Below are 25,397 nucleotides of genomic sequence, written 5' to 3' on the forward strand. Positions count from 1 at the left end.
TCACTATATAAATCTGTATCTGGCCACTTCACTCGTCCCTCCTATGGGGAACCTTTTGTGATGAATCATCCCTCCCACGGGGATCCTTTTGTGATGAATTGTCCCTCCTATGGGGATCCTCTTGTCTACATTGAAAGCATCCTTTGGGGCGAGCTTGTATGGCTTGAGCAAATGCTGCAGCCATAACCTGTCCCTGAATCACTGGCTCTGTATCTGATTTCCACTGAACTGACCAGTACCTGTTAGCATCTCTAGATCCCACTGTGGATTAGCAGCAGCAGCATTTCTGCGTGCAGTTTCCTGGCAAAAATCCTGATTTTGAACCTTCCATTCGATATATTGCCCTCCACTCAAAACTGCTCTTGCCAAATTGCTCCAATCATCAGGAGTAAGAAAGAGGGTAGACATAGATTCTACAATAGATACTGTAAATGCTGCTTGTGGTCCATAAGTACTAACTGCTTCTTTAAGCTGTTTTACCAATTTAAAATCCAAAGGCTGATGAAACCTTTGTTGATTTTGATCTTCCATAACAGGGTAAAACCCTCTTTCAATCCCATAGATTTCTTTCCATTTTTTTATTTTACACTCTGAACAAGAGCATTCCTTACTATGACTTGAGTTAAAGGGCGGAGGCCATCCATAAGGTGGCGCTGAAGGAGCACAAGTCACTTTCTGAGTTACTTCCTCATTTATTTTAAAGTGCGCCACAGGCTTTACTTTCTCTTTGTGTCCTGTCTGCGGTTTCGTTAGCACTTCCTCCTTCTTTTTCCACTGCGCCACTGTATATTTTTGTAAGCTCAATTCCTTTAAAGCCTCTTGTAACACCTTTTCTTTGTCTTCTAGCTGTAGCCCTATGCTCTCCAATTCCCTTAATGCCTGTTGACTAATTGAACCAGCTTGAGAACACTTTGTTTCTTCACTAATTTTATTTAACTCCATTTCTGAGAGTCCCTCTTCGCTCTCATCAGAATCTGACTGAGCGCTAACAGAGCCCTTTTGTGACTCTTCTTTTACCTTTTTCAATACTTCCTCTCCCTGTGTAACTGCCTTTTGTAAAGCCTCCCGAGGGGAACGCAAACAAGTTCTGACTAATGACCAAACTGCTAATGTCCCTGGGAGCGTTACCGGACAGCGCTTTAAATCTTCCCCCAGGTGTTCCCACTGTGGGATAGTTAGCAATCCTTTCTCCAGAAACCAAGGTGAAATCTCCTCTACCTGCTTTAAAAATGCCCAAGCAGTTTTTGTCTTTAAGGGAGTGCCGTTAGCTTTAAGAATTTCTTTCAAGGGACCTTCCATTCGATATCTAGCAACCTCGTTCCCCATTTTTTGAGGAAACTTTAACCTCTCGTTCCTAGGAACTTTATCGCAATCACAATATTCTCGTCTCTAGGAAACTTCCCTGTCCACTGACAGATCTGGGTGCACACTTTCACGAATCGTTGCTCACCTCACTCACCTCTCCGCGGCATGTAAGATTCCCGGGTTTCGGCGCCACTTGTCGCTCTCGCCAGCAAGAACGACCCGGAGACGTGATGGGTGGCAAACTTCTTTATTAACAGCAGATTCTTCTTCCTCTTTTTAGGGAAGTTATTGTCACTTATATAGGTTATATCAACTAATTAGAATATTCATGATGGCCCCGCCCAGGGCCTCGCACATGCGCACGCTGAAGAGCCGTCCACAGCCCAGCCAATCAGAATGGCGTAAGGGCGCGCGCTCTGGCGTTTCGAAGGACGCCTGTAAACTGTTTCCTAGTGGCCAGCTGGTAACCTGTGGAGCTTTCGCCTTTGGGGCGCTGTGAGCAGACTCGATTGACTGGCTCGGTTGGAAGTGTGGTAGATTGAAGGGGAGATTTTCTTTGAGTCCGGAGGAAGTGCGTCTCATCTCTGAGTCCCTCCCTGGCCCGTGCAGACTCAGGAGCAGGGGCCCTCGGGCTCCTCTCCTGGCACTACAATGGAGTGCCTGGGCTTTGGGCGCAGGCGGTGTCACAGAGGTCACTCCAGGAGGTACCAGTCGGGGTATGTCCCTGGAAATAGTGTCCTCAAGGCTGTGACTGTCGGTAATGTGTCAGAATTGGAGCGAATGGTCCATCGTGGAGACGGTGGAATCAATGAGAGGGATGAGAAGAACAGGTAGGTAATTGAGCTGGAACCCGCTGGCAAGGGGCCAGAGAAACTGGCAGGGGAACATGTGGGCGAAGTGAGCAACTTCAGGCTTTGTGGAGGGTGAGAACACGGAGAGTTCGGGTCTCCCCTCCCCAAGATATTTGACTTTCCTGCCCTTTGAACCTTCTCAGCCTCTGGGTCCTGCAATTTTTGGAAGGGGTAGTGCCTAGCCACCTATTGAGTAGCCAAATTCTTTGTTTTCTCTTCTTTTTGAAAAAGGGAGGATTGAACCAAGGGAGTGTCTTCTAGACTCACAGGTGAAGTCAAACCTCAAGGCTAAGAGGAAGTGTTCTGAAGTTGTTTACCAAAATAAAAACCAAAATGCCCTGTACGTCAGCAAATTTCAGCTAAATCAATGTGCTTTCAAAATATTTATAGTGTATATAGGCATTAAAAATAAACCTTCCATTTACAAGTGTTTTTTTCAAATCATTAAGGAAAATCTGGAACAGTGAATTCTGTATCATTTCATGCTTGCTGGAAATCAGACCAATGGGCCTCATGCATGCTAAGCAAGCATCCTTGACCAAAGTGCATTCCATCAGATCTCCAAGTGACACATGAACATATTTAAAAATATTTAGCATTCTTCATAGAATGAATTTTAAGTTTTTTCTTTTAAAATTTTTCATTGGGAACTGGGGTGCATTCAACCGCTGAGCCACTTTTTCATTCTTTTTCAATTACTTTTTGTTGTAATATTTTGAGGCAGGGTCTGGCTAAGTGTCTTGAGAATTCAGTATGTTGTTGAGGGTGCCTTTGAACGTGGAGTCCTGCAACCTCAGACTCCAGTGTGGCTGAGTTTAAAGGCATCTGCCACCTTGCAGTGCTGAATTTTAAGTTTACAGAGGGATCAAGTACTCTTTTGCAGTTAAAATTCAAGTGAAAACGAAGAGTATTGATTCTTACACTGCTTCTTTAAAGTGTAATTTGCTTATGCTTTTTCCAGTAAGCCATTTGATGATAAATACTATGTGGCATTTTAAAATACCTGTGTCCTCAGTTATCACTTTAATGATGCCAGAAGATTTTTGGTAAATAATTAGGTAACCTTTTCCATTGTCTACACAGTTTCAAATACCAATGTATTATGAAAAACCCATTAGACTTAATAAGCTATTTGGAATGCATGTGTTAGAAGCAAAAATTGGCGATGATTTGAAGGTGCCATAGATATGGACTGAAGTGGGAAGATGTATTTTTGTGTATCAATTGAGAAAAAAAGCCAATTTTTTTCATATACATGCTAATTGATTGTGGTCTCATGTTACCAAAAATACATACAAAATGTTTAAAGAATCATCATTTGAAGACATTTGAATTATAACAAAATTTCATTTCCTTTTCTTAATAGTGAAAGGCTTCTTGATTGTTTCCATAATGTGTGGGTTTTCGGTATCTGTTTTACAATTTGTTTTTGCCTCCAGAAATTATAGTAATTGAGCATGTTGACATTTTTGGAGGTCTTGTTTTTGGTCTTTCCCTATGGTAAACTGTAATCAAAGGTTTCTGGGCACTTCTACTTACTCCACAAGCTGTAGTAGAAGAATATTACTAATGAAATTACCCTCAGGAAGAGCAAGTATATGTATCTTACATGTATCAGATTCTGCTTTCTGACTTTTGTGTTTGCACATGTGTGATTGGGCTTTGGTATGTTCTACCAACTTTTAACCTCTCTGAAATAAAAGAAATCTCCTTATCTGTACTTCCATATTTTAGTATGGGTACATTTTATCATATGTATTTGTTTTTCTTTGTACCAATTTAATACACACGTGAAGATGACAATATATGAACCACTTATGTGCATCACTATGGACATTGAAGAAAACAAATACAAGTAAATGTTCATTAGTATTTCAAACATTTTACTCTAAAATTTTTTTTGTCAAAAATATTGAGCTCACATATTCTCTTTGATTTCTTTCAATCCATTTATTCACCAGACACAATCTGACCATTTGTTAGGTAGCAGACATATTGTCCTGTTTCTAGGACCCTTCCATCATGTCACTCTGCCCAGTCTAGCAAAGTGAGATACTAAAGTGAAGTGATATAACTCAATTGCACTTGAAATGTTTCCTCACTCCTGTGTTATATATTTTCCTGAAAAGTCCTTTCATTTTCATAGGACTGCTCTGCATTATGCCTGTGTCTATGACCAGCCCAAAGTGGTGACATTCCTGATAAAGATGAATTGTGATGTCAACATCTGTGACGATGACAACAGCACAGCACTCATTAAGGTAGATAGTAGCTGAAGATGGGTTTGAATAGAACTCTAGAATGAAGGTGCATTTTTTTTTTTTCACTCAAAGTGGTTAGTTGGTAAACCTGTGGCCTGTTAAACTTGAATTCCTGGAACTGACGATCCTTTCCTTGGTGCAATCCTGACAGGCTGTACAATTCCAGGCGGAGGAGTGTGCCATGATTTTGCTGCAGTCTAGTGCAGATCCAAATGTGATGGACGCCAGTGGCAACACTGCCCTGCACTATGCCGTCTACAGTAAGAACACGTGCATGGCAGCAAACCTGCTTAGGCACAAGGCGATGATTGAAGCAAAAAACAAGGTATATTTAGATCAACTTTATTTACAATTATTTGACATCCATTTCTTTTAACAGTGATAGATATGGGCAATTTCAATATTTATCCTTTAAAAGATTACTAGAAGATACAGTTTCCTTTAAGGTAAAGTAAATACTTATTAAAAGAAGAGAAATTTTAGATGTAATTTTTTCCAATAACCTTATGAACCAATTTTTTCCAATAAGTGTAAAACAGTGCAGGAGAGCAGAATGTGCCTTGGAAATATGCTTCAACTCTGCGTGTGTGGAGGGGGGTGCTGGGGATAGAACACAGGGGTGTTGTTACCACTGCCCACATGACCAGTCATTTTTTTCTCATGGTTTGTAATTCTTTTTGTATTTGCTTTTTAAATTTGTTCTTTGTAGTGGTTCATGAGAGTGAAATGTATTTTGACATATCATACATACTGGAGAGCAGTCCTCTTTTCGTTTTATTTGAGGCAGAGTCTTGCTAAAATGGCCAGAGAGATTTTCAAGTTTTTATTGTCCTACCCAAAGCTACTCAGCAGCTGGTACTTCAGGAGTGTAGCCCTGCACCCAGTCTGGAATTGGGTTGAACTTAAAATGCAAACCAAAAAAAGACTTTGATAAGCAAGCAGAATTTCATTACTGTTGACGAGTTCTATAAACATGACGTATCTCTCAGTGGTTAGACTCAATTAGGGAAAATGACAAGTAAAAGAAATGAGAAATAAATAGACCTATATGAAAGTTATGTAGTTGGGGAAAAGGAGAAAAAAGGGTTAGGTTGACTTCTGAAAACCATTTCCATTTGCGTATGAACAGGGTCTTTTCACATTTGTGGAAAATAAGAATTCCTTGTTTGTGAATGAAACTTTCAGACTTGGAAACGTGCACAGAGATTTATTTTAGGAGGAGTCAGATGTTAGGTTGAGGAGGTGCTACAGAAGAGGAATGGATAGATAATTGACTGTCAAATTGTCCATTTCTGGCAGAAGGAGCTACCTGAAGAAGGGTTTAAGCCCTCCTCTGAAATCCGTAATGCCTTACTGGGAGGTGGGAGAGATTTTCATTTTTATTTTTGATAGCATGACAGATAATGGCATTATTACTGGACAGGTCTCCCATTTTTCCCCTGCCTGGGAAAATCATGGAGTATTTTCTGTACATGACTATCTCATACATAACTGAAATGAAACTTAATTAAGAGCTCCCTGAAATTAGAGCTCCTTGAAACTCTAATTCCTAAAGTATTAGTGATTCCCACCAATGATTGTTGCCCCATAGGCATTAAGAAATGTTAGATTCCTTTCTCACTGGCCGTAGAATATACTGTTTTATAATATTTCAGAAATAGATGATCAAATAATCTTTCTGTTCTGGTACAGTACTTCTGGGAAAGTAAGTGTGCTTCAGAGTATAGAATGAGAAACTCTGCTGTGAAGATGAGCATCTAACTCATCCATTCAATAGAAATGCTTCAATATTTTATTACTAAATGTTAAGGTTCTTGTCTCTCCAAGTCAAAGATAGAGCCCCTGCCCTCAAACAGGTCTTGGTTCAAGTGTGGAGTGATCCTATTAGTGCATAGTACCATGGTAAAAGGAAGTTTCCTGGAGTCAGTCAGTGTTTCCAGTGAGTTGTGGAGATGGCTGAATGTCCTTTTGGCACCACAGGCAGGGGAGGCCATCTCAAAGGGAAGGAGCAGTACTGGTCAAAGTGCAGTGGTCTAAGGAGGAAGAGCTACTGTGTGTTTTCTCTCTTTATTATAAGTTCATTTTCATATGGTCCTTTATACGATTTCCAGTGCAGTTGTTACAATGTACACCTGTGTGAATCTGAAGTGTTCCTGTTTTCTTATAGGACAGCCTCACTCCACTATTACTTGCGCTGAAAGAAAACAATCAGCAAATGGCAGAATTCCTAGTGGACATGGGAGCGAGCATCCACGCGACGGATCATCACGGACGGTACAGGCATTTACTTTTCCTCTGTTCGTTTTGACCTTAGTGTGGTGTAAAATGGTAAGAATACATGAGTCAGAAATGTTCCGTTAATGGGAAGAAGTGGATTATCTTACAATGTTTAGGACATCATAAGCACTTTCAGCATAAACCATCAGTCATCAGTTATTAAGGGTGGGCAACACAACAACAGGACACAACATTATTCTTTTACCATTGCAGTGAAGAGTCATGTTTTGTTATTTATCATCAGATTTTGTTGCAACTGTGCTTTTCTAATTAGCTAATGGAATTTCATAGTATTTTGATTAACTTTGAAAATTGGTCCTTTTCATTGGCATTTGAGTATTGAATTTCCCATCCTTGTTATCCGATTTTTAAACCTCTGCTTCTTTTATACTTGCCTTTAGAATTCTGAAGTTTAAAGCAGTGTTCCAAATCATTTTGTCTTTTGGATGCTGTTTGAATTAAATTGCTTTTCATGAAAAAGATTGATACTCGGGTGTCTATATAGGACATTTGATTGCTGTTATTTGTTGGTGTTCCTGTTTTCCTTTTTGAGTCTTAACAAATTTTTATGTTCTTCTTAATTGGAATGGTGAGATTTAAGAAAAGCAGCCTGAACTGGTTAATCTTTCGCTTCCCTCAAGAAAAGTCATCCTTTTTTGACAAAGGGAAAAGTTATAGTGGACTATTCAGTTTACACAAGACTGGGTTTACTTGTTTTTACATGAGAGTTGTACTACCTTGGTAATATTACCTCTCAACAAATACGTTTCCTGTTGTGAAAAGGATGAAGTGGTTGTAAGTTTTATACAATAGCACATTGTTTGTAGCCTACAATATTTTTATCAACATCATTAGGTGAAACACCTATGACCAGCATTATGAAGACTATTTTCACATGAATATTGTAATACTATATTTTTAATAAGCATATTCTGATTATTCTTATACACATTATCAGTGTATTACTACTATCATTACTATTCCAATTTTAATCCTGAAAGCTGTTTTATTTCTTAGATTTTCAACTGTTTATGAATTACAGCACAAGACTCTATTCTAGGCAAATAGTAGAGACTCATTCACTTCAGTTCATCCCTAATTCAAATAAGTGACTTCAGCCTAGTGCACCAAAGGACATTAAATTAGTAAATTCTACACTGTATGACCCGAGTGGGTCAAGACACTTCCTGTATCCTCCTTTTATCCCTGAAGTTCTTGTACATACATGAACCCTGAAGTGCACTAGAGGTTTGTTTCTATTTGCATGTGCTAATGGTTAATGTTACAGGGACAGGAAAGATATGAAACTGGTAGTATAGATCAGGTGAGCTGTTGGAATAACTTCATTAGGGTTCCTGAGGTGAAGTTCTTTTCTGCTCTTTTAGAACGTCATTGATGCTCGCAGCAGGACACAAAAGCAAAGGAACAATCAGGCTGCTGCTGCAAAAAGGAGTTGACGTGTGTTTGAAAGATCACTCTGGCAGGACTGCATTGTTCTATGCAGTCAATTGCAGTGATAATCTGTAAGTGTTTACATGAAATGCTACTTTATATTGAAAGGAGGATCGAAGTCATTACAAGAATTGCACCTTCTACATCAGGTTTCAGCTGAATTCTGGTAGTTCTGGTAATTTGGCAAAGCAGCCATGAAACCAAGATCACTAAACAAAGTTAGAGAAGTCAGATGTTGCAAAGGTTATGGTTTTCTTTCAGAACTTCGTTCCATCCAAGAGCTGGGGTTTGACACTAGGGACTCAGGCATGTTAGGCAGGTTCTCTTCTTCTGTGCAGAACACCCAAGCCCTACCTCAGGACTTTGAAGAGCTTGTAGTTACGAATCCCAGTATCATCCAGAACCCCTGTGCATGGGGTTCCAAGAGTGTCACCTGTTTGATGTTAAATTAGTTAAATTTAACAAATAATCTTGTGAATTTCCTATGAAGAGGAAATTAATTTCCTGTTAAGAGCTGGTACCTTCAACCATACCCCCTAATTTTTTCAAGAAGCTAAGGCTGTCCTTTAGTCAAGGAAAAGAACACTCTTTCACAGGTAGGGTAGAGGAAAAGGACATCATTATCACTCCTGTGATACTACTGTTACAATGATGCTCTTGAAATTTCCTCTTGCATTTAGGTAATAAATAACGTCTACTGCCAGGTTGCACTAACTGATCCAGACCCCCTCACTGTTCATGGTAATGCATGCACAGACTTAAAAGGTAGACACTTTATGAATTCATGTTCGTTTATGCTTACTCATCATTCCAAAGTGGAATCACAGGCATTGGCATCTGGACCTCTTATTTTAGCCACATGTAGTGAGGAAACCGACCTTTCACTTAGCGTCAGTTTCGTGGAGCTGACACATTGTTTGGGACTTTCATGGTGAGTTATGCTACGAGGCATCATTCTAAACCTTCAGATAGGTTCCAGAAATGTTGCAGGAGGTGATCATTTCTGATTCTTCTGTGGCCCCAGATCTGCACCCAACAAGCCTTTCCGTGTGTAAAGAATTGTTTCTTTAGTCATGGGAGGAGCAATATCCTCTTTCCCTAGGGTGGGTTCCACCATTCCATTGTCCCTCAAGTGATCATTTTCCTGTAGTAATGAAACTCTCCCAATAGTATATATCCCTCAAGTTTTTTCAAATATTTTAAAAGTAGCCTTATGAGGAGGACATGGAGTACAATTTTATGAAATTGAAGAAAACTTGGATTTAAGAGAGCTAAACTTCATCCTGTTTCAGTAATCTTTCCATATAAAGCAGGGTTTTGCATTCCAGGTCACTGGAGATAAATGCGAAGATTAAGCATTATTCTGACAAAGAGCTCCTGGTTCAGAGTTTCAATAGGTCCGGAAAGAGTAGGAATAGTCCAAGTCATGTCTTAACATTCATTATTTTTCTGCCCTGGTTGAAACTGATTGGTTCAATCATTGGTGACAGTTATAGTATTTAATTTAATGGGATGATATATTTATAAATTGGTTTACCAATCATTACATAGCTGACTTCTCTGAAATTATAGATTCAAATACTAGCTAATGACCCAAGTTAGGACTTGATCTTTTCTGAGTACTTCAATATTGGAACATGAGGGAAAACACAGCTTGATTCGTGTTTGCAATTCCTGTATACTTCAGAATAGGGAACAAATTATTACTTTGCTTTCCTCTTTCTCTGAGCATGGTTTTATAACATCCCATTAAATCTCCAACCTGGTGAACTGAAGCAGTAAAATCCATATTGTTAAAAGAAAACTTAGGGAAATGACTTGCTTAACAATAATAGGCTGGTGCTTAGAAGCTGGAACTTCTTCTAAGTTCCGGGTACTTTGTGTCCCGGGAAGTCATGGATAGCATGACCTCATTGAAAGTGCCAGTATCATGTGCCAAACTGTGAGGTCTTTGATTTATGTCTGCCTCACTTTCCCTTTTTATTCCTTTCATTACTATCTTCAAAAATATTTGTTGATTTTACAAACTTGAAGTGTGTGTGATAAAGTTCTGTTAATAGAGCTGACTATGTGATCTGGTCTTATTAATTTGATATATTTGCTAAATGTTTTCCAGATGGGTATTAAAATAGTAATTTTATTTATTACTTTTTTGCACGTGTCAGTAAAGAAATAGCTGTTGCATATGAAGCAAAGCAATGTGAAATGTTTCAAAATAAATACCCAGGTAAGACTCTGATCAGGAATTACTGTTAATAACTTTTATGTATGTATGTATGTATGTATGTGGAGATGAGGATTATGAACCCAGTGCCTCACATGTGCTAGGCAAGCACTATGCCCCTGAGCCACAATCCTAGTCCTGTGAATTACTCTTGGTTCTACTGGCCTAGATAAAAATGGAAGTGTAGCAATATTTAAACCACAAAAGAGCAAACTAAAATATCAAAAAATGAATTATATTCTTGTAAATATGAACCAGTGGTTTTTTTCAGGGTTTTTAATTCAGTATGACCTAAGAATATAAGGTTTACAATTTGTAGTTTATAAGTATTCTAAGTTGCTTATTTTAACTAAATGGATTTGGATTTGTCAGCAGAAATACTTGCAGGAATGACATCAGAGGAAGAGCAGACAAGACTTGATGTCTGTGAAGTTAATGAACTAAAGGTATATTTTCAATGATCATTCTGCTTTAATCATGTTTTCTTTGTTTTCATAATGAAGATAAGGCCAAGGGAAATTACTGTTTGAGCATTGCCCTTTAGAATCAAAACATCATGTTTTGATATTTAATATTAAAACACTTTTAGCTGGTTGTCAATTTAAAATATTCTTAAAACCTAAATAACTTGTAGCCAAAGTCCATCCTTGGAATGGAGGCATTAATTTCTCTGTATATTGGATGGACTTCCATTTGTCTAACATTGTTACCAACTGCAGAGGGCCCCTGGGAATTTGAGTCTCAGGTTATGGGAAATATTCTCATAATCTCATAATCTTTGCTCCTTAGTCATCGGAAGACTTTCTGTCATTTGTCCAAGTGGCCTGTGAACAGGGAAACTAATGCAGGAGAGGTGGTTGGTAAAGAGTTGTTACTTGCTCAAAGTATCTTGCTGTGTTGATTTAGAGAAAAACTCTTTTCATTTACAATCAAGAGAATATTGGGAAGAGAGTGAGAAAGTGAGACAAGAGTGAGTAGGGATACAAAAATGTAATTCAGCTTGAGCATGCCAGCTCATATTCTGAGTGTTTGTTGTGCTTTCAAGGTTATAGGTTTTTTTTTTTTAATTTTTTGTCAAAATATCGAAAGCATAGTTCCAGGCTGACTTTAGATATTTAAAAACTAGTGGGGGGTCTGTGGGCCAGGTGTGAAGGTGCTGGGGTTGGTAGTAAAGTGGCATGCGGGGCTAGGTGGATTGGGGGAAGGTGGCTAAGCTATTTGTCAAGTCAGGGGGACCTGGCTGACCATGTCCACGGGGCCCAGCTTTCCTGGGCCAGGTGGATCAGGGCCAGGTGCTGGGTCCTACTGGTTGATGCTGAACCTTTGTGCCATGCCAGGTGGGTCTCTTGGCCAAGTGACAGCTTGGCATGCAGAGCTGTGGGCTGATAGTGAAGCTAAGGGTCTAGTAGGCAGAGCAGTGGGCTTGGTTGGGGGACTGGAGGGTTGGGAGATTAGTGAGGGAGTGGCGTACTGGTGATGAAATTGGTAGGTCCTGAAGACCCTGGGACCAGTGGGTGTTGGACTGAGGTGGGAGTCAGGGAAACAAATGATGATGCTGTCACATTTTTCAAAAATCACCAGTCTCATGAGTTTTGTTATTTGTTTTTCTTTTTTTTTTTTTGATTCATCTGTTTACATGATTTTGTTACATCATGCAATACAAAATTGTATTTCCATTTGAGCATTGCAACTCACATTGTATACATTTGTTCTGCTTTCAAAGTTACAGATTTTCATTGTCAAAATTTTGAAAGCATAGTTCCAACATGACTTTAAATATTTAGAAACAACTGTATATTCTTCCACACATTTAAAAAAACAAAACAAAACAGCAGTCTCCTGCAATTTTTTTTTTTTCCGTGGTGCTGGGGATCGAACCCAGGGCCTTTTGTGCTTTCAAGGCAAGCACTCTACCAACTGAGCTATCTCCACAGACCCTCCTGCATATTTTGAATCAGCTGTTTACATGGTGGTGTTATAAAAAGAGGGGTAAGTTTAGACATGTGTGGTTTCATCACATTAGGAGCACACACCCCCAGCCAAAGATTTGGTACATGACTCCCAAGTTAGAAGACAAGGTTTAAGGTACACTGAGTTTTATAGATTGAAACACAAAAACAAAGAACAACCATTCAGAGATATTATGTAAGAGACAACTAGATGAGGCTTCCTATTGTTCTCCAATACATTTAATTACTTCAACTCAATTACACATGTAATGTATCTGATGGGATGAAATCCATCTGACTGATTTGATGAAATTTATGATCCAGCATAATGGAATCAATGGAATCGATGGAACCATTTCCTTAGGGTTTTTTTCCCCATAAAATGCTAGGTCATAAGACTAGGTGTGTGGATGGGATCCTTTAAACTTCCTTGAAGAGTTTTCCCATATTATAAGTAGAATATCAGTCTAGAGCATTAAATATTTCCACATCCTCAGGCTGTGCAATTTAACTGATGGTTATTGATTGTGAGATCAGAAAACAAGCTCATTTTCCAGTGTTGTGTATTAGCAACTCTGCAGTTTCAGTGTGTCCCTCATTCTGTGGTAACTTTGGCCTTAACTTCAGTGACAACCATTCCCATTTTTAAAACCCCAGAATCCAAATGAGAAAAGTGTTAAAGGCAGTGGTGGAAAGAGAGCATAGTGTGGAAACGGGAAAGCTGCCTGTAGCTCCTGAAGCCCCATGAAGTCTGTTCTCTAATCTGCCTGTTGAATGTTAGATCAGGTAATAAAGACAGAAGAGGACAGCAGTCTCTCTCTTTTTCCTCCTGCCAGTCACTTTGGGATTGAAAACATTAGGTGGCCAAGAGAGGATGAAATTAAAGCATAGTATGAACAATGTCCCTTTTTACCTTTTGGAACATGGTTTCTTTCACTCAAAGAGAAATGAAGCAGAATCTATAAATATTTAATTAGAGGGTATTTAGAAAATTAAAGTAAGCACCTATTTCCCTTTTACGTAACGAAGACATGGTAGTTCCACAAAGCCAGGTTCTAATCTCAAGGAAAACAAAAATGTGCCTTTTGTTGAAAAGTACCTTCTCTCTCACTATCAATCTTTCCTAAAAGGATGAACAACACTGCAGGGGACCTGAAATAGAGAAAATTGAAACCCCAGCAATGTGGGAAGGTAGTGCTGCTGCTTCTGCCTCTAGTCATGATGAACTTCAAAAACCCAATAAACAGCAGTTGGCTCTTGAGAAGGAACATCATGATCAGTAAGACTATGGAAATATTTCCCAGTAGATAATAGTTATTAATTTTTAAAATGAATTCTAAATTGGGCTATATTTATGATTGTCAAATTTTATGCCTTCATTAGGGCTATTCATCCTTGCATGAGTCTCAGAACAAGGTATCCAAACAGGGAGGTACCAGTGCTTTAATTATACTAACACATAGTTCAACTACATTAATAAGTATGTCATTCATGTAGTTGTCTCGCATGTTGGCAAATGTGAGGAAAATGATGTTCTTACGCACTATTGGTAAATGGAATTTGAAAAACCTGTTTGAAGGGTGATTTTGGAGCATGTATCAAAATCTCAAGTATATATTTTTTTCTTTTAGAAGCTTCATTTCTAGAACTGAAGCTTTCTAGGTCAAATAAATGTGACTTCAAATCATTATATGCATGCATATGATAAGGGAGATTATTATACATTATATGCTACAAAGGGTGATTGCATTTAGATATACCATATGTCCATGAAGGATAATATATATGCTAAGGATATTTATATAAACATGTTGGGGGGAAACTATCAACATTTCATAAAGGGTGTGTCATACTGTAAATCAGAAATTGGAAAACCTTTTTTGGCAAAATCTCAGGTAGTTGCTATTTTGTGCTCTGTGGATAATTGGGTCCTATGGGTGTGGCTACATTCCTCCCAACCTGCATGTATAGGGGCTGGGCTGTTCCTCAGCAGCAGAGTGCTTGGACAGCATACAGGTTGCCCCCAGTTGCATCACCAGCACCACAAAACCCTCTCCCCAACCACAAATCTTTACCTATATAGGCAGTGTGCTGCATTTGGCCCACAGACAGTAGTTTCTTAACCCCTTCCTCTATTGAGATGGTCATATGATTCCTGTTCTTAATTCTGTTTAAGTGATGAATCACATTTATTGATTTTCCTTAGGTCAAACCATCCTTGCATCTCTGGGAGGAAGCTCACTTGAACATGGTGTATTATCTTCTTACTGTGCTTTTGAATGCATTTTGCATTGAAAACATGAATTTTTACATCTCTCTTCTTTATCAGGGATTTTGATGTGTAGTTGTGTCTCCTTGGTGTGTCTTTGTCAGGTTGTGGTATCAGGTTATGGGTTCATGCAGTGTATCTGGGAGTGTGGCCTCCCTTTGAATTTCCATGGAATAATTTGAGAAAGACTGATGCTATTACTCTTTTAAAGATCTGGTAGAATTCATCTGAAAATCCACTGGTCCTGTCTTTTCTTTGCTGTTAGGCCTTTAAATGTGGTTTCAAACTCATTAGTCAATATTGGTCTGTTGAGGTTTTCTACCTCTTCATGGCTCAACATGAGCAGGTCATATGTGTCTAGAAATTTGTCAGTGTCTTCTAGATTTTCCAGTTTGTTAGTCAACATTTCCACAATAGTTTCTAATGATCCTCTGGATTTCAAAAGCATCTGTGCTATTATCCCCTTTCTCATCTCTATTGTTGTGGATTCATACTTCTCTCTCTTCCTTTGGTTAGTTTGGCTATGCGTTTACCAATCCTCTTTATCATTTCAAGTATCCAACTCCCTGCTTTTTCATCTCTTCGTATTTTTTCCCAATTTCATTAATTTTTGCTCCAGTCACTTTTGACCCCTGTCTTCCACTGGTTTTGCAGTTAGTTTTTCCTTTCCTAAGGTATTGAGGTGTAGTGTATGAATTTACATATTTGGACCTTCTTTTTAAAAATGTACGTACTCAGTGGTAAACACTTTGCCCTAATTGTTTTTATACTTTCTCAGACATATTGATTGGGGTTGGGGATGTGATTCAGTTAGGTAAAATGCTTGCCTGGCAAGCATGAGGCCCTGGGTTCAAATCCCCCAGCACCAAAAACAAACAAACAAACAAACAAAAAAGAACACTCTGGAAATACTGATTAGTTTTATGTTTTCTCTTATTTCTTCAAAATATATCTTTCTTCTTTGATCCATTCTTTCCATCATAGAGTATTGTTCAAAATCTTTATGTTCATATGGTTTTAATTATTTTTCTTGGCTGTTGAATTCTAAGTTAATTTCATTAAGGTCCAATAGGATGTGTGGGATTATATTGACTTTTTGTGTCAGCTGAGACTTAGGTTGTGATATATGAAGAAGATATTTGTTGGGTATAGGAATCTTGGCTGGGAATTGTTTTCTTTTAGATCTTGAAATATCTCATTCCAGGTCCTCCTCCATTTTAGGGTTTGAGTTGAGAAGTCAGAAGTGAGCCTCGTTGACTTGCCTATCAGTATGAGTTGGTGTCATGATTTTTGTTTTGGGGAATTGGATCCAGTACCCACTAAACCACATCCCCAGCACTTCTTAGTTTGGTCTCACTACGTTCCTTAGGCCCTCACTAAAGTGCTGAGTCTGGTCTGGAACTTGCAATCCTCCTGCCTCAGTCTCCCAAGTTACTTGGATAACAGGTGTGTTTCCACCATGTCTGTTAGAATATCCTAATTTTAAAAAACACTTTGAAGTACTTACTTTGTACTGGTGATACTGAGGGGAAGTTTTGCAATTACTGACTTAAATTCTGTCACTTCACAGGGCAAAAATTGATATGGATAATGAGAGGGACATTGTCGAAGAGATTCTGTGCAATCAAATTTTCTATGAAAAAGAGGTGAGTATGGCAACAGAGAAAATGAATTCTCAGGTATTTTCTCTATTCCTCTTCAAATATTTGGAAGTCTGTATTTATATGAATACATATTTTGAAATTTCAGTATATATGTCATGAAAAGTATTGAGGAGATGAGTTTTAATATGTATATGTATGCATTCGATATTTTAATATACTCATGAGATTGAGTGTACATGCATTTGGGAAGTGGTGGTGGCGTTTTCTAAATACAATTGAATTCCCAATGAGAATTCTTTTCCAGGGATATCGCATATTGAATTATTTGACTTTCTGTTCATCATGGAAGGTTTTTATCTCATACTCAATTATGTAGGATTGGGTGGATACAATAAGCTTGGTTTTCACCTGATTTTTTTGAGGACATTAGAGAGATGTTTCAAAGCCCTTCTGTCTTTTAATGTCAGCACTAAGATATTAGTTGAAATTCTAATTGGCTTACCTCAAAGGCAACCTCCTGTTTTCTCTTCCAGGTTTTCAAACTTCCATCCTCATTGTGTACATTAGACATTTTCATTTTGTTGTATTTTGGAGAGCATTGTATTCCTAAGGTTTAGGCAATTTTCTGATATTTTATTAAAAACCTTGTTCATTCCCTTAGTGTTCCCTTAGTGTTCATGTGCTTAGGTGCCTTCGTCTATAGCAGGCATTCTTAGATGTGTTCTCTTAATGTTTTCCCAGATTACTATTGTATTCTGTGCATGGTATCTTAATGTCTATTCCATGTTGAACGAATTACTTTGCAGATAATAAATTTTACCTTCAGGGCTTGAGAATGTGTTTTCTGTGTGAACTAATCTTCCTTTTCTAGGAATACTCTGTTTCTTTCTTAGACTGACTCTCTACTAATTGAAATATTTCTCATTCCATATTTTTCTCTATAATTCATTTCTTACTTCTTCTTTCATAGTTCATTGATTATTTTTAATATAAATTTTAAAATTTCTTCTCCAACATTTCCTTCTCATTGTTGTCAGCAAGGTCAGTTGTTGAAATTTCTGGACTGTTAGGGAAGCTTGCTCCCCTTTTCCTCTGGTCTGCGTGTCTCTCCATATTCTGGGATGATTCTCTCTTTTACTTTTATGCAAGGGATGATTTAGTGAGCTCCTTCCTCTTAAGTGCCCCGGACAGGGCAAATTGCCAGGTGTTGTTCTCCTGTACCATAAGTATTCTTAGCTGTTTCTAGTATCACACTCTGTGATCAGATATTAAACTCTTATTACTACAGTCACATAAGATCAGCACAATGTACCAGCAGAACTTTGGGGGGAACATGTAGAAAATGATTCTATGCTTCCTTTCATCCAGGTATAAAATTGTAGTAGTAGTCTGCAATAGTCAATAAATATGTTATTAAAGATAGTAAAATTACTTTTATAATATAGGTGCTGAAAAGGACAGGAAATAATTTGAAAAGTAAAGCAGAGAAAGAGAAAAGATGGAAAAGTGTAATAGAAATCAAGGTATATAAAGGGAAAAGATGGGAAGGGTGGATGTGAGGCAGTAGCAGCTAACTCAAGAAGAAAAAGAGGGAGTATGAGGAGAAAGTGTAATAAACCTGAGCTAGTAAAACAGAGTTATTTCAAGGAGAGATAAAAGTCTAGGAGGCCCTCTCTTGTCCTTGGTGTATCTGCATACCTACTATGTTTCTGCTCAGTTACAGGGATGGTGACTGATTTTCTGTGACTTCACAGCCTGTTTAATTTTTTTCTGTATGGGAGTGTATTTGTGTGAGCTCTCCTGAAGAAGAGCTGTGTGAGTCCTGTGAGTCCAGTGCTGTCACATCCAGAATGGGCTCCCATGCCTATTTTGATGTATGTGGGGGGTGTGGTGGTCTAAGTTAGAGGCATATCAGCCTCTTTGCTGTGGTGCTGGGTGTCTCATGGTGGGTACATAAGGATCTGCTGCAATCAGGTCACAGGTCAGTGGGTTTCTATTAGGGTACACTGGGAGGTAGCTTACACACATGGAGTTCAACTTTATAAGCCACTGTGGTTTTTACTGGCACTATGTATGCCCCCAGTTCTCTGCTGACTGCTTGGTGTTATCCTCAGGAGCTGTCTTCTGTGAGTCTGAATGAGAGTTGAGTTAACCGGCAGCTCTGGGACTTAGAACTTTGTATCCTCCTTGTGCTGGTGGGTCACATGCACTATTTTCCAGGTCCCTATGTTTTTTCTCACCAGCTCTTTGTTGTTCAGCCCAGGGACCTGAGCCTGGGTGCTTGGAGTGTGTTATGCTGCATCATCTGGCTGCTTCTCTTGGAAGCAGGAGTGCAGGATGCAGGTTCATGTCTGCCACTGATGGCGTAGAATGCTGAGCACCCACTCCTCTGCACAGGGTCATCTTTCAAATAGCACAGGACGTTGTGACTGTCCTCAAGTGTGGGACTTGTGTTTGAAGGCTTTTTGTGTGTGATGTGTGGCACAGCAGGCTCCATCCTGGTTGATGTAGAACACAGGGGCACCAGCCTGAGTCCGGGGCAGAGCACCAATTTGCCTGTCTGTGTTTGAGCCCCTGTTGCCACTGGTGGTAATATTTTGGAGCCAAGTCGCTTTTGCTGGGACTTGTGTAGAGTTGGTAAATTGCTTGCTGGATTTCTGCTTCTGTGGAACACCTGACTTTGCAAAGTGTGTGGGCTGTGGATGTCACAGAAACCTCTACCCTGACTAGGACATCCCTCCATGGATTTTCCAGTCACCATGATTGGGGATAGCATGCCAGTTGATTTCCTCCTATACTGAGCTCCTGTGGAGTTTGGGGAGAGATCTGAGTTGGAAGAGTCTGAGAAATCAGAGTCTTCACCACTATGTTGGAATGTGGAACTTAAATATAGTCCCAGCAATTGCAAAGTTCCTCTCTTAATTCCTAGGTCTTTCATCCACTTTGAATTGAATTTTGTGTGGGATGACAGATCTAATTTCATTCTTTTGAGTGGACATATATGGTAAAATCTTTACATCTACGAATATTATTGAGTGAAAAATAAGTTCTAAAACCATGGACAGAATAATGTAAACATATATGAAGAAAAAATCATCTCTAAAACATACAAATGTGTATAATTTAGAATTACATTTATGGTATAGTATATATGAAGAAACATATACTTCAATATACAAAACATATATGAAGACTTAGACATAGAGGAGGTAACTTACCACAAGGTTCGTAGTCATCATTCAGAGTGTGGGGGTCAAGAAGGGAATGCACACATGGGGACACAAAAGGGGCATAAAAAAATTTTCATCCTGTTCTATACTTTAAGGTGCACAGAAGGACTGCTTTTGTTTTCCTTATCTAACTGTACATATGCGATAGATTCACTTCTGTTTATGCTAATTAGAAATGTAAAATCAAAGAAAATTGGGTCTCACTTAAAAGGAAAGACATCAAATTGCTTTTCACCCAGATAAAGGTACGCAAATGGGCAATAGAAAAATTCATGATTCCCCAAAGGTGTAATAGGATAAATACACTTATACTCAAAATTTCTAACAATGACATGAGTAATTAATGTTTGAAATGTGATATACAACAATATTCTAAGGGAAAGAGTCCCCCACCCAATCTGTATTCTGTTGTATCCTAATGGATGGCATTAACTGAATAAATTGAGATGTTAATTAAGAGAACCCATCAACTCAAATGTCCATCTCTTTGAGAGCTATATTTCTCACAAAAGATTATTGTCATGGGTACTTTATTGTTTTTAAAGAAATATAACCTTTTATGAGATTTGATTTACACATAATGTCTTTCATATTCTCAGTACAATTCAGAATGTCACAAAATCTTATGTCATGTAACTGTCACCACAAAACATACATTTTCCTTACTCTTCAAAGATTTCAACCTGTTCATTTGCCATCAATTCCCATATTTCCTTCTAAGCCCAAGCAAGCATTGATTTTCTTTTTATAAATAGTTTTTCTTGTTCAAGAATGTGTCAACAAATCGTAAAGTATGTATGCTCTGTGTCTGATTTCTTTCACTTGGAACATTTTTAAGATCCATTCATGCTGTTGCAGTTATCAGTGGTTAATTTCTTTTCATTACTGTTCATAAATTACTTATACGGATATACCAAAATTTGGTTATTGTCCTGTTTGTGGACATTTGAGATCTTTCCAGTTCAAGCTCGTATGTAGAAAGCCATAAACATTTGTGTACAAGTTTCTGTGTCCATCAATGTTTTCAGATCCCTGGGGTAAATATCTTGGGTAGCTCAATATTTAACAGTATGTTCATGCCTGTGTTCTAAAATTGTTGTGCTATTTTACATTCTCATTAGCAATAGCAGAGAATTCTGTCTGCTCTCTACATCTTTTCCTAGTCTCCTTGTAGTTTTAATTTGCATTTCCCTGGTGATTAGTAATGCTGACCATATTTTTTTTCAAATTTTTTAAATTTTTAAATATTTTTAAACCATTCTACCCAAATGAGGTCCAACTTTTCATTTCTCTGGTTGTAAACAAAGTAGTCACATGGTTTGTGTAATATGCACATAGGGTAATGATGTTTGTCTCATTTCACCATCTTTCCCTTCCTCCACCCCCTCCTCACCCCTCATTTCCCTCTACACAATCCATCCTTCCTCCATTCTTCCCTTACTCCCTCTGCCCCATTATGTATCATCCACTTATCAGAGAAAACATTTGGCATTTGTCTTTTGAGGATTAGCTTATCTACTCAGCATGATATTCTCCAACTCCATCCATTTACCTCCAAATACTGTCATCTTATTCTTTATAGCTGAATAATATTCCATTGTGTATGTACACCACACACAATTTATCACTTTATCCATTCATCTATTGAAGGGAATCTAGGTTGGTTCCACAATCTACCTATTGTGAATTGAGCTGCTATAAACATTGATGTGGCTGTGTCACTGTATTATACTGATTTCAAGTCCTTTGGGTATAAGCCCAAGGAGTGGGGTAGGTGGGTCAAATGGTGTTCCAAGTTTTCTAAGGAATCTCCGTACTGCTTTCCAGAGTGGCTGCACCAATTTGCAGTTCCACCAGCAATGTATGAGTGAACCTTTCCCCCCACATCCTTGCCAAGACCTTTAGTTGCTTTTATTCTTCATAATAGCCATTGTAATTGGAGTGAGATAAAATCTTTGGTAGTTTTGATTTGCATTTCTCTTGTTACTAGAGATGTTTTACATTTTTTCATATATCTGTTGATCCACTTGTATATCTTCTGTGAAGTCCTTAGCCTATTTATTGATTGGGTTATTTTTATTTTTGGTGTAAAGTTTTTAAGTTCTTTATAAATTATGGAGATTAGTGCTATATCTGAAGTGCATGTGGAAAAGATTTTCTCCCACTCTGTAACTCTTTTCACATTTTCAATTCTATCCTTTGCTGAGATAAAGCTTTTTAGTTTGAACCCATCCAATTTGTTGATTCTTGCTTTTATTTCTTACCACAGAACACTAAAGAAATTAAAAGAAAACCTTAGAAAACAGAATGATCTCCCTTGTCCTTGAATAGGCAAAATTAATATTGTCAAAATGGCCATACTACTGATAGTGCTGTACAGATTCAGTGCAATTCAAATTAAAATCTCAATGACATACCTAGTAGAAATAGAGAAAGTACTCATGAAATTCATTTGGAAGAATAAGAGATCCAGAATAGCCAAAGCAGTCCTTAGCAGGAAGAGTGATGCAGGAGGTATCACAATACCAGACCTTCAGCAATATTACAGAGCCATAGTAACAAAAATGGCATGCTACTGGCACCAAACTAGACAGATAGAGCAGTAGTACAGAATAGAGGACACAGAGACAAATCTACACGCACACAGTTATCACAGACTAGACAAAGGTGGGAAAAGCATACAGTGGAGAAAGATAGTAACTTCACAAATTGTGCTGGTGAATCTGGAAATTCATATGCAATAAAATGAAATTAAACCCCTATCTCTCACCTGGTACAAAACTCAACTCAAAATGGATCAAGGACCTAGGAATTAGACCAGATACCCTGCACCAAATAGAAGGAGAAAGTAGGCCCAAATGAAGATTTGGTCCATGTTGGCTTAGGACCAGACTTTCATAACAAGACTGACCATATTTTCAATAGCCATTCATGTGTCTGTGACTGCCAATCCAAATCCTTTACCCTTCTTTGTTGAGTTGTCTTATTACTGAGTTTAAATATTTTTTCTTGATGTGACTCCTTTGTCAGACATAGGCTACATAAGTATTGTCTCTTACTCTGAGCTTGTTTTTTCTTTCATTACCCTGCATTCCAAAGAAAGTTTTTCATTGTTTTTAGATAGCATTTATTAGGTAAATATGCCATCACTTACAGAGAAAAATATTTCAGGGTGTAGCCCTTAAAAATTAGGTATTGTTCAGGGCACCTGTGAAAGATAAAATCAAAATAGTAATTTGAATTTCAAAGTGTAGAATACATTGGCTATGCTTTGTAGTGACTTTGTGGTATAATAGAATTTTGAGAAGACTTCTGCATTTAAAGGAGTTCAAAGTAAGATCTATGAGATTGTGCATTCAGTTCATTTACATTCAAAGACACTACATTTGCTTCATGGCTGTAATGATTGAAACTCGTTCTCTAATTTTCTCCTCTTTGAGGAAACAAAAGGAAGATTTAATAGTAGGTTGACTAATGAATATTCAAAGCTGCCCCTCTCCCTTAGAATCAGTCAAAGAAAATCACATAAAAATATTTGACTTGGATAACTAAAAAATATATTTCCAGTTTTTCATAAACAGTGATGCTTCTCATCATAAATTTTTTGCTTCTCATTTTTCCTTTACTCTTTCTTAACTTGATAGCAGTGCTTTCTAACGTGGTACAGATGTGTACTTGTATTTGCACATGCCTGAGTGTGCATGTGCATGGAAAGAAGTATCCTGAATCCAAACTTGTCATGTAGGAGGAATTTTTTTTCTGTTTGCTACAACCTAGGCAAATCAGTACAGGTAATAAAGAGCAAAGAATCACAAAAAGAGTCACATGATTATCTCAGTAGGTACAGAAGCAGTGTGTGATAAGAATTCACATGAGCTTCATGAAAGAATATCTTGAAGAAAGTAGGCATAGAGGAATGAGCATCAACATAATAAACACTGCACCCAACAGACTTATAGCCAACATGATACTGAAGGTGCACAAATTGAGAGTATTTCCTCTACAATGAGAAACAGAATGGGGTGTCCACTCTGCACACTACTATTCAACTTATAGCTCCAGAGTTTAGAGAAATAAATGTAATGCAGTTGGGAAAGTAGTCACAAGTGCCCGACTTGCAGGTTAAATTTTTCCATACTTGGAGAACCAAAGAGACTCCACCAAAATACTCAGAATTGATAAGCAAATCCAACAAATAGCAGGATACACAGTGAATAGATTTTCTGTAAACCAAAAATGAACTCCCTTAGCAACAAATAAGGAAAATCATCCCATTCACATTAACATCACAAAAAAAGTGAAATAAATGAATTACCAAGGAATAATCTTAACTAAGAGGTGAAAGATATCTAGGATGAAAATTGGAAAACACTGGAGAGAAATAAAGAAGACACTGAACTTGGACAGAACTCCCATGTGTATGAATTGTGAGACGGACAATGTACAAGAGACAGTTGTATCAAAGTCAAAATCAATTACAGATTCCATGCAATCCTCCACAAAGCATCAATGTCATGTTCCCCTGACCTGGAGAAAACAATGCTCAAAAAAACTTTGGACCACAAAGGACCTTGAAGAGTTCAAAGCCATCTAGAACAAAATTACTACAAGAGAGGCATCACAACACCTGACTGACTTCACATTATATTACACAAATATGCTAAAAACCAGAAAGCATGTGGCATTAAAAAAATCACACTGGGCAGAGGAATAGAATAATGGAGCCAGAAAGAGACTCCTACATACACAGATATCGAATAAAGGTGCTGAAAACTTTAGCTGGCTGAAAGAGAGCTTTGTGAACAAATGGTGCTTGGGAATCTGGACATGCAAATTGAGATAACTGGAACAATTATCCTTTTATCTCACTTTGAAAAAACTCAAGACAAAAGGCATCAGAGATATTAAAGGAAGACTGAAGACTTTGAAATTTTGCAACAGTTTTTGAAGCATACTCCAATGGTTCAGGAAATAACAGGAAGAGTTTATAAAGTGGGAGTACATCAATTGAAAACTTCTGCACAAAAAAGTTCTGTGTTGGATCTCATGGAGTGAAGAGAAGACTCAGAATGGGAGAAAATATTTGCCAGGTAATCATCTCCTGATGATTACTATCCAGAATATATGAAATACGGAAAACAACTTAAATCAAATGAACAAGTAATCCAATAAAAAACTGGGGGTATGATCTGAGCAGACACTTCTCCCAAGAAGAATTACAAATGTACAATAAATTCATGAAGGAAGGCTCAGTATCTTTACCCTCAGGGAAATGTCACTCAAAATTAGGTTGATTCCCTCTCACCCCAGTCAGAATGGCTCTTTTTGAAAAAGCCAAAAACTTTGGAGACAACGGAATTCAGACACTGTTGGTATAAATATCAAGTGGTACAACCACTGTGCAAAATTATAGGTGATTCCTGAAAAAAAATCAAAATGGGAATGACTCTGTGATTCAGCTGTAGCACTTCCAAATGGACACCTGAAAGAAAGAACTTCAGCAAACAAAGGAGATCCCTGCAATACTTTCACTATTGTGGCACTGTTCACATTAGCCAAGTAAAGAAATGAGACCAGGAGACAGAGAAAAACAAATGGATAAGAATGAGTGGCACATATGCACCCATGGAGTATTATGCAGCCTTAAAAGTGGATGAAATTGTGTCATTTTCAAGCCTGTGGTTAAACTCAAGATTATTGTGAGAAAAATAGGAAGATAAAGGAAGGAAATGATTGAATGTTTATCCTCATCTGTGGAAGTTCAAAGGATGATAGAAAATAGAAAGGTGACCTAAAAGTAGAAGTAGTATTATGGAATGGGAATGAGACTAGGGGAAGCGGAAGAGAGAGTAGAAGGGATGGTGGTTATGATTAGCAGTTTATATGCATGTACAGAAATGTTAAGAGTGAGTCATTAACTTGTAAAATGAATGTGAGTTTCTAATTATTATAGAAGGTCTTTTTTTTAAGTTTTT

At 38.0% G+C, this 25,397-nt stretch overlaps 1 protein-coding gene and 1 non-coding gene across 16 annotated transcripts in view; one reads left to right on the forward strand and one right to left on the reverse strand.

The window, feature by feature from the left end:
- Positions 1-25,397, forward strand: part of LOC124961880 (ankyrin repeat domain-containing protein 26-like) — a 102,880-nt gene that overhangs the window by 29,894 nt on the left and 47,589 nt on the right. For 12 of the 15 annotated variants that reach the window (XR_007104348.1, XR_007104352.1, XR_007104349.1 and 9 more), the window contains 7 exons: positions 4,303-4,417; positions 4,569-4,742; positions 6,585-6,691; positions 8,080-8,217; positions 10,312-10,373; positions 10,743-10,816; positions 13,450-13,598. Coding sequence is in view for 10 of the 15 variants with exons in the window: in XM_047520935.1 (XP_047376891.1) it covers positions 4,364-4,417; positions 4,569-4,742; positions 6,585-6,691; positions 8,080-8,217; positions 10,312-10,373; positions 10,743-10,816; positions 13,450-13,598 (758 nt within the window). In the remaining 5 variants the exon portion in view is untranslated. The remainder of the gene's footprint in view (positions 1-4,302; positions 4,418-4,568; positions 4,743-6,584; positions 6,692-8,079; positions 8,218-10,311; positions 10,374-10,742; positions 10,817-13,449; positions 13,599-25,397) is intronic. The other 3 variants (XM_047520940.1, XM_047520943.1, XM_047520942.1) reach the window with 2 other exon arrangements.
- Trnas-uga (transfer RNA serine (anticodon UGA)) lies at positions 12,226-12,305 on the reverse strand. The gene has a single exon. It is a non-coding gene; the product is annotated as a tRNA-Ser (tRNA).

Source organism: Sciurus carolinensis, chromosome 12, assembly GCF_902686445.1.
Source record: "Sciurus carolinensis chromosome 12, mSciCar1.2, whole genome shotgun sequence".
Lineage (NCBI taxonomy): Eukaryota > Metazoa > Chordata > Mammalia > Rodentia > Sciuridae > Sciurus > Sciurus carolinensis.